This window comes from Amphibalanus amphitrite, unplaced genomic scaffold (assembly GCF_019059575.1).
Source record: "Amphibalanus amphitrite isolate SeventyFive unplaced genomic scaffold, NRLGWU_Aamphi_draft 001536F_arrow, whole genome shotgun sequence".
NCBI lineage: Eukaryota > Metazoa > Arthropoda > Thecostraca > Balanomorpha > Balanidae > Amphibalanus > Amphibalanus amphitrite.
The window spans coordinates 47,600-56,720 of NW_024883029.1; the positions used below are offsets into that span (position 1 = coordinate 47,600).

Consider the following 9,121-nt stretch of genomic DNA (forward strand, 5'->3'; position numbering starts at 1 on the left):
ACGCTCAGGAACGCCGCTGTCACCACATATAGCATACAGCACCCGGTCGTGCCCATCATTATTCATTAGCCTACAAGCCCCACCAGACGCTAACCGGCCACGATTTTACCGCCCTCTACGAAAAGCAGTAATCTCACTTTGCAGGCGACCTCTACAACGATAGAGGAATCGACAACTGGCAATCCGGCCTGATCGCGTCTCTCCGGTCTTACCACTTTGGCTATGCAGTGGTGGTAAACGGTAATGGGCTTCCGCGATTACCATAAGCTCCAGGGAGGTGCCATCCCCACACCTCCCCTGCCGTCCCCTGCATCGCCATCGTTCATCACAAATGGCTATAATTAGGATCTGAATGCCAAAATTCATCGGTAGGAAGTTGCTTTCAAGCACTGTCCAGCTCTCAAATGGGCGATAGCCACAACGCCCCCTGCAGTCGCACCAGTCTTAAAATTGATAGATCCACTCTACTGACAGGCACGGTGTATATTCAACCCAAAATGCACATAAATATCACAACAAAACAACCCCTATTCCCTGCGTGACCATGTGAGTAGCACTCCCCGCTAGCTGCGCTTCAGTTTATCCCCGACCCGCTCCCTGACCGCCTGGAGGAGGCGGGGCTCGCTGTACACCGCCGCGGCCACCACGGCGGCCCCACAGAGCGCGCCCACAGCCACATGGACGGCGGCGGAGCTGGGGTACAGCCAGCTCTCGGAGCCAGTGTCAGAAAAGTGGCCGGTTTCTCAATTTTTTTGAACTTGGAAGATTTGTTCTGTGAGATTTTTCACTGCTAATAATCACTTTTTTTGTTCCGTCACTGACTAAATATCAACTGCAACTGGGCATCACAGGACTGAAAGGGAAACTTACTAAAGAAACATGTTAATTGAAAATTTGACATTGTGCTTTGTTCTGTTTTCAGATCTCCAAAGCAGCAAGCAAGCATCCTGCAAGTACTATTGAAACAGATAAGAAGCAGTTACTCCACAATTTCACCATGCAATCATCATAATTGGATCAGTTAAAATGCCAGTCATTCATTACTTTCCAAAGTTGAGGTGCTTACAAGATAGAAGTATTGACAAACCATGTCAAACTATCCAGCAAGTTTTAAAACAAGCGTGAAGGAATGAATCCAGTATACGTGCCTTGAATGTATGCTATTGAGTGTGTTTGTGAAATAAATAAATGTTTCCATTCCATCACATTTCTCACCTGGTTTGTCTACGAATGAGAATCAGATGTTTACGAAAGAGAATCAGCCCGTGACAGGATGATACCTACCATCCAATTCAACCATGATCACCTGCATGTCACGTGCACGGAATGAGGTTAGATGCTTCTTACAATAAATCAATATTATCACGAACAGCCACCCATACCAATACCTACGACTTGAATGGCAAGTCCTCAGTCCCAGCCTCACCACAACTGCAACGTCTTTGCACAATGCACAATCCACACCACGTTTATGGATACACTGCCATTCCTTTTGCGTATTCTTTCATCAAATCAGTAACTACCGATTTCCTGCTGTCTCGTCCACTATTGGGCAGGAAACGATTTTTTATGCAGGAAACACTGACATCACGAAAAACTAAACATCACTTTTGACCGTGATGCGCATTATTTGTCGAATTTCCCAAAAGACGGTCGCTTTTGCCCGTTCAGTGAGGCTGCCATATCCTCATAACGGCATTTCAATGGCAGTGCATTTCTCAGTTTACCATATTCTTGTTCCGTGGCACGGAACAAAAGTAAGGGTAGAATAAAGGTTGAAGTAGGCTTGCAATCGGTTCAAATTAGGTATGGCATCATAGATTGTTCAATTCTGATTGTTTCTATGTCAAATTTTTATATTTTTATGGACGTTTTCATATAGTTTTATTGAAACGCCGTGACCATGTTTCGTCACGGAACAACTCACTTAATTTGGAACGTTTAAGCAATCTCGACTTGTATTTATAAAAAATTGGGTACCGTTAGAATCGTTGAGAGACGGCGCTTTTCATAGCATAAAATTATTGCCCAGTTGATGCCGATTGCAGGTATAATACCGACATATGCTGATATCACTTTTACATGAAGTAATGTTTGTCTAGGGCATAAAATCCCTTTGCTTATTAATATATCATTTGAAATAAAGCAGCCAGATTGAAGTCTAATATTCATTTATTTTAGATTCTTTTTAAATATTATATGCTATTTTGAAGTTTTCATCAATTTGAATCATTTTTATCAAATTGAAAACCAGTAAAGAGGAAATCCCTTTCCTCTAATTTCCCTCGCCGAGTCATCCTCCGCGCCATTTCTCAAGGCTCGAGGTGCGAGGCGTCCGTTTCAGTTTGGGCAAGCGCGTGGGCCGTGGGCAATTATCTATTATTGATTACATATAATCATTTGTGGCATGGTTTTTGGGGGTTGTCTTGCACAAGACCTTTTTTCTTTAAGTGCTGGCATGTTTTTGTGTCTTTGTGGTTCGTTATTTGTTGGTTATTTGCTTCAAGCTGGATTGCGTCAAATTTGTCAAACTTGCATTATATCAATATAGGTATAGGTAGGTACAAGGCCATTTATACTGATACTATGTAGGTAGGTAGGTACCAGTCCACTTGGCTATGTTTTGATTTTGCTTAAAGGTATTTCAAATAGTATTTCAATATACTTAGCAGTTTTTGTTTCATGTGAAAATGTGTCATTTGAAAAGCATATTCTGAATGTTGTGTATATTTTTATACCCCATTCATTTTTCTCACTGCATTCACAATTTTAAGAATTATTTGTATATTTTCCATTATGAATAATTTTGAGCATTAGTGGTCATCCATTACCTGCATGTCCAGATTTGCTAACTAATTACAAATAAGTCTAACACTTGGGCTGTAAGGCCACAACCTGCTGCGTTCCTTGAACCCTTATTTTATATCTAGAAGCTGCTGTTTCTGACTGAGACTCTGGCAAATATCTTGTATACTTAAAGCATACCTAGAACAATACGCGTGGCCCTACAGTGTCTTACTTTATGATTTTTGTTCCGTGAGCAGCTAAACATTTTGTTCCGCGAACTTAGATCCCCAAACCACTTTTCTGACACTGCTCGGAGCCGGCTGCCAGCAGGCCGGCGGTCACCAGCGCGGCAGCCACGGCGGGCGGAGACCGAGCAGCGGCGGCACGGACACCGCCGGCTCCAGCGGCAGACCGGCCACGAACCGGTAACTGGCGACACACGGGGCGGGGACAGGGTGAGAGAGGTACGGGACACTGTATCGGGCATCAGCGACACACGGGGTGGGGACAGGGTGAAAGGGGTACGAGACACTGCATCAAGCGCCAGCAACACACTGGACGGGGCGAGCGGGCAGCAGCAGCATAAAATGGGACGAAGACATGATGGTTGAGAGTGGCACGGGACACTGTATCGGGAACCAGCAGCATACGGGGAGGGGACGGGATGAGAATTGAGAGGGCTACAGGACACTATTGGGGACAGCAGACATTCGTATCAGTCGATGGACGGGTGAAGTAACGAGATCCAAGTATATCGAGATCGGCGAATAAAGCGTGATATTGACTATCCATGACAGATTGGATAATGATGTAAATAATTAGACCAATTAGGACAAATCAAATCTATTCAAAAACACAAAAACTCACCAAACGTATATCCTGGTCAGCATATTGACGCAGTTGGCGAGGATAAATCCAACCCCGCCGAATAGCCTAGTAAAGATCCCTGTCGAGATGACGAATATCACAGATAGCAGCACCATCTTCCGGTTATACCTGAAACACCGGAAAACGTCACAACACCTGTCAAAGCGCCCGATAGTAATGTTCCTAGCTTCACTTTATCGACACGACTGGCCAGCCTTTCCACTTCGCCTTTAGCCGCAAAAGGCAGTCTAACAACAAAAACCAATATGAGAACGTCATTTCCTAATCCGCTCAGCCTCTACCGACACTCCTTACTAAGCCACCGACCATTTCCCGACTGCTTTCCATAAACCCTCCACGGCACTTACCCATTGATCTGTTCCTGGCGCATCACCGCGAACGTGTAGCACTCCAGCACTCCGTTCACCGCCAGTAAGAGCACGTAGGCGCACTGGGCGCGCAGCAGACTGACGGCCGGACCGGCGGTCAGCAGGGCGCCTCCGTACAGTCGCAGCAGCAGGTCGGAGTAGCTCCAGCCGAACGTGACGGCAACCAGACCGAGCAGGCTCATGGCGCGCGCAGCAGGTCGTGCAGAACCCGGCCCGCCGCGGCAGACACCGGCTGCAGGGAGAGGAGGTAGGGTCAGACTCATAGCGCGGAGTAGGTCGTGTAGCACCCGGCCCGCCACCGCAGACACCGGCTGGAGGGGGAGTGAGCTGTCAGGCACCGGCTGGAGGAGAGGTGCCAAACTGTCCCCTTCCAGTGACTGGCGAGAAGGGGAGAGATGGCCAGAAGGATAGAAGCTGGGCAACAAAACAAACCGAATGACAAAAAAGACACCAAGATGAAGATCACAACGACTGGCAGTAAGGACTTATAGCGGAGATGAAGAGTAGCTACGAGTATAATTGGCTAATATCAGAGTGTGTGCTTACAGCTTTTTCGGCGCCTCACCGGGCATCGACACACTGTGGTCAACGTTACTGATATTTTCACCAAATGCCACTACTCCTCAGTAAAAAACAAAAACAAAAACAAAAACTAACATCAAACACCTCCTACCACACAATCAGCCGGCCACGTTGCCACCTACCTTTCCCCGTTCCACTGTGCGCGAGAAGTAGACGTAGGCGTTCTCCTCGACTGGCTGAAAGAGGAAGCGGGCCGCCAGGCTGCCCAGGTTGGCCACCACGTCGTACAGGCCCTGCTCGGAGAAGTCGAGCAGGTGGAAGGCGGTCATCAGGTAGCGCTCGCCCTCCGTCAGCAACTGCTTCAGCAGGCCTTGTTTGAAGAAGCTCCAGGTGAGGGCCAGCTGGTCACGGTCCAGCGCCGGCTGACGGGGAGGGGAGGAGAGGTATTACTGTTCAGTGAAGAGAGATGGCAGCAAGGGTCACATCACCACCGTCGCGACAGGAAATGTTAGAGGCAGACGCGGTTGCTGGGAAAACGTGGCAGCACAACTTTGGCTCTATTTCTGAGGATACTCGATCCAGCGCTGCCGTGAGCTGTCTGTAACACAGGTAGGTCTTAATACCGTTTGACTGCAATCTAAGAGGCCTTAGACCTAAAGTTCTAGCTAAATGAAACGAAGAATGCGACGACTTGGCCAAAAGAAACCACTATGACCGCGAAAACGCTTGACTACATTTGAAACCCCGCCCCTTTACAAATAGTTCACTGGCCTCACCTGTCCCGGCACCAGTCTGGGTCCCAGCTCGCTCGCCGACTTCACCGGTAGACAGTTATCCGGTGAGCGGACGTGCCAGAGCAGGGTGCCGTAATAGATGACCACGAGGAGAGCGGAGCTGACCGCGTGGCCCACACAGTAGGCCCAGATGGCGTGGGACGGGTACAGGGCGATCAGCCAGGCTTTGAGCGCCACCCGACTGCACAGACTGACCATGTCGGCTACCACCTTGGGAGAGAGGGAGAGCGGGTGGGTGAGAGAGTGGTGAGAGGAGATGGGGAGGGGCGAGAAGACGATAAGAGAGTCAGAGATAATCCACATATGCCAGCAAGGTAGGGAGAATACAGTACTTCAACGCGGTGTGAACGATCGACGATCCGCAAACGACTGTCACAGCAGGCGATTTGAGCTTCAGATATAATTTCACTGATATAGCAGAGTCATCGGGGAACCGACGCGCCTCAAATATTTTCCCCTGACACCCTGTTCCTCTCCTCTGCGTCACCCCACCGCCGTCATTCACCTTCAATTTGACAAATAGCATGGCCTGCGCCAGGATGACCAGCGGCTGGGCGGCCGTCTCCAGTACGACCATGGCCGCGGTGACCCACACGCCCAGACGGTACTCTGAGGTGACCTCAGGCGCCGGCTGGCTGAGCGCGTGCAGCCAGAGGCCGGCCAGCGCCGCCGACACCGCCGCTGACACGGGCACGCTAAAAGGGGAGCGGGGCGTCAGTCAGAGGCAATTACAACACTGCTCTTTTGTAATACACTCAATTCACTGGCAATAAAACATTACATAGGTACTTATGGAAAAAAGTAAAGGGTGCATACCTGACACTGATGATGCCCAGGACATCAGATGTAATATACCGGAGAATGACTGCATTTGTGATGAATGTGAACAGTACACTCGGTAGGTTATCTGAAAGACATTTGATAGGTATAGCTTCAGCATCAATATGTGCAACACAGACCATGCTATTCTGGGCCCTGTTTCACCGGTGATAGCAGCACGCTGCTATCACACGTGTCAAATTGGGTTTCCATGGAAACATCAGCAAACCATGACGCCGTCAATCTGTGTGATGTCATCAAATATTGCTGCCAACAGCTTCACGGCCGTACGATCAAACACATCGCATTCAACGAAACAGCAACTCTGTTCCAAACGCAGCTCACGGATTACATGAAACGTCATTAGTGTGACCTCATCACATTACGTCAGCTCGCGCAATTTGATAGAAGCGTGCTGCTATCAACGGTGAAACAGGGCCCTGGTCTCTGCAGCATATAGGTACTACATTGGTGGAAAATCCCAGGGGGTGCTACAAACCCCTAATTATCCACCCCTGTTTTTTATTTTAAGTTCCATCCAGTACCAGTATGAGTGTTTATGGCTTGGAAGGTAGGTGAAACATTTCATTATTGCAATTTTAATCTTTTGAGACCTGAATTTCAACATTCTCTTGAGAGCCTGAGAGCATTCATGCCAAGGTTTCTGAGTCTGTTTCATGGTAAAGAGACAGTATTTATAATGGAGTCAACTTGTGGGTCTCTACCGCTGAATAAAAAGGTTAATCCAAGGTTAATCATCAAAATATTATCACAATCACCCAGCAACACACGGTATATACAGCAACACAGCCCTATACCACAGACCACCAGACAGCCAATAACAAGCAGTGATGGAGGCGTGTTCAAAAAGTTAATATGCAGCTGTCGACACTAAATAGTCGGTGATTTTCCGTTAGAAATTTTGCGCAAACACCATCTGTATGGGTCTTCGAACAGAAACACCACATTTGAAACAAAAGCGCCAAAAAACTGGAATGTTTGTTTTTTTCGCTCGGGAAAGATATATACGCGTTCCAAATACGCACCACGCTAATTCGCATCAGCTCCCCAAGAACGCATTCAGTGCACCGACTACATGAGCAAATTCGTATCAGTGACGTCAAACGGATCTAGTTTGGCTCTCGGCCCGATGCGCATTACAAACGGAATAGCATACAAATGTGGCGCACTTCCGTAGCAATAGAGGTGACTAAATTAAAAATTCATTATCTTATGTCTTTTTTGCATTTAATCTGCTCAAAACATTCTCAATTAACTTAACAAAAAAAAGTTGAACATAAAGTTGTCTTGCTTTGACTCATTGGGCAATTGCCTCTCTTGATTCGTCTGTAGTGCTGTCAGAAAAATGTTTCAACTGAAATTATGTGGATATTTACTATTTGGTTTTCACTATATTTATTGTTGAAAACTTGGCAAAATACCGACATATTTTTCAAAATATTATTTCAAAAGAAGAAAATGAAAAAAATACCTATTATTTTGCATTTTAATGTTTCTTTTTGCGAAGAAATAGTTCCTGTAATACGTATCTTGGTCCTATTCGCTTCTAAGCCTCTTTCTCAGCGGATTTTGTTCGGACCGCCGATTCGTATTAGCAGGTGGATACATGAGTCGGTAGTACGCTCCTGATTCGCATTAGCGGTGAATCCGATCGTGATACGTATTTGCTTTGCTCATGTAACCGCGGATCGGATCGCCGATTCGTACTAGCAGGTGGCTACATGAGTCGGTAATGCGTTCCTAATTCGAATTAGCGGCTAAATACGTATTTACTGTGCTCATGTAACCCCGATAATTGCCTTCAACTGACCTGCCACCAACCGCAACCACACCCGTTTATGAGCGTACCCGTCAGGGTGCTCATAAACACCGAGCGGCCATCATGCTTCGAACTCGGACTGTTGTAACCGGGCCGCGTGCTCTCGCCACGCGGAATCCAACGCTCTATGCAACTGAGCTACGAGACCGGGACCGGTCGATATTCCTGGATCGACTCCCTGTTTGTATCACGGTACATAGAATACTAGGTAACACCGGTTTGTCCGCTCAACACAGGGCCAATGGTCACCACTTTCTTCAGCTGACGTCTGTGACCTTGAGCTGACCTAGGATGATAAACAGCTGACAATTTAGGCCATTTGGAGCTCACTTGACAGCTGAAGAGCGTGATTTAAAATATAAATATTTGTCAGGCACTGACAAAAGATATTATTCACCAGTCATTTTTTAAGCACATTCTGTCATAAATTAGTTGACTCCCTCTGGTCTTCCACACGGCAGAAAATGCAAGTGCAAATTCTGCCGTCTTGAAGTGAGCCAAACGCTTATGAAACACATGGTCGTTTCTCTCAAATCACAACGGAAACTGCGAGAAAACAAGAGAGAGTCGGACTCTACAAATGAATGAATTTGGAAGAAAAATAACTGTATTTTTTCCTGTGGAAATGTTGACTTTGAAAACATTGGCCATCAACTTTAAAATTGCCCCCAAATATGAAAATGTGTGAATTGACAAAACAGGCAATCTTGCTGTTTTTGCCCAAGTTTGTTCATGATTGAGAGATATTCGATGCGAAAATGCACTGATATATACTTTTGAAAGCGAGGTTTTGATCAGTGTATTAATTTTGATTTTTAACTTAACGCTAGTCCCACTTTTCTCTCCAAGAAAATATATTTGTCAATTTTTCAATAACCATATTATGCGTCATTGCTTTAAAAATAAAGAGAGTCGGACCGTAATTCTTTCAAAATGACTGATCGTGCTCAATATCTATCGGAATATATCAACAGATTGGCCAGACTCATTGGCTAAATATGTTTAAATCACATTTTTCTTACTTTCTGCAGAATTTCCTGCAAAATTTTACTGTAGTTTAAGCTGCGTTTCCTGCAGATTGTGTTCACAGACCAATGGGAGAC

General features: G+C 46.3%; 1 protein-coding gene across 1 annotated transcript; it reads right to left on the reverse strand.

Moving 5' to 3' along the window:
• Positions 1–468: 468 nt before the first annotated feature.
• LOC122373694 (protein RFT1 homolog) lies at positions 469–7,042 on the reverse strand. Its single transcript, XM_043352006.1, has 8 exons — positions 7,004–7,042; positions 6,176–6,266; positions 5,865–6,054; positions 5,342–5,569; positions 4,748–4,987; positions 4,023–4,275; positions 3,655–3,783; positions 469–3,216 (listed from the first exon to the last, which is right to left on the reverse strand). The coding sequence occupies exons 3-6, from the start codon at positions 5,934–5,936 to the stop codon at positions 4,222–4,224; spliced, it is 594 nt and encodes a 197-aa protein (XP_043207941.1). The 5' UTR covers positions 5,937–6,054; positions 6,176–6,266; positions 7,004–7,042; the 3' UTR covers positions 469–3,216; positions 3,655–3,783; positions 4,023–4,221.
• Between the last annotated feature and the right edge of the window lie 2,079 nt (positions 7,043–9,121).

Coding starts and splice junctions, on each gene's coding strand:
- LOC122373694 (XM_043352006.1), bottom strand. CDS start 5,936: ATGGTCGTACTGGAGACGGCCGCCCAGCCGCTGGTCATCCTGGCGCAG. Junction 5,570..5,864: donor TGCTATTTGTCAAATTGAAG/GTGAATGACGGC, acceptor CTCTCTCCCAAG/GTGGTAGCCGACATGGTCAG. Junction 4,276..4,747: donor GCACAGTGGAACGGGGAAAG/GTAGGTGGCAAC, acceptor CTCTCCCTGCAG/CCGGTGTCTGCCGCGGCGGG.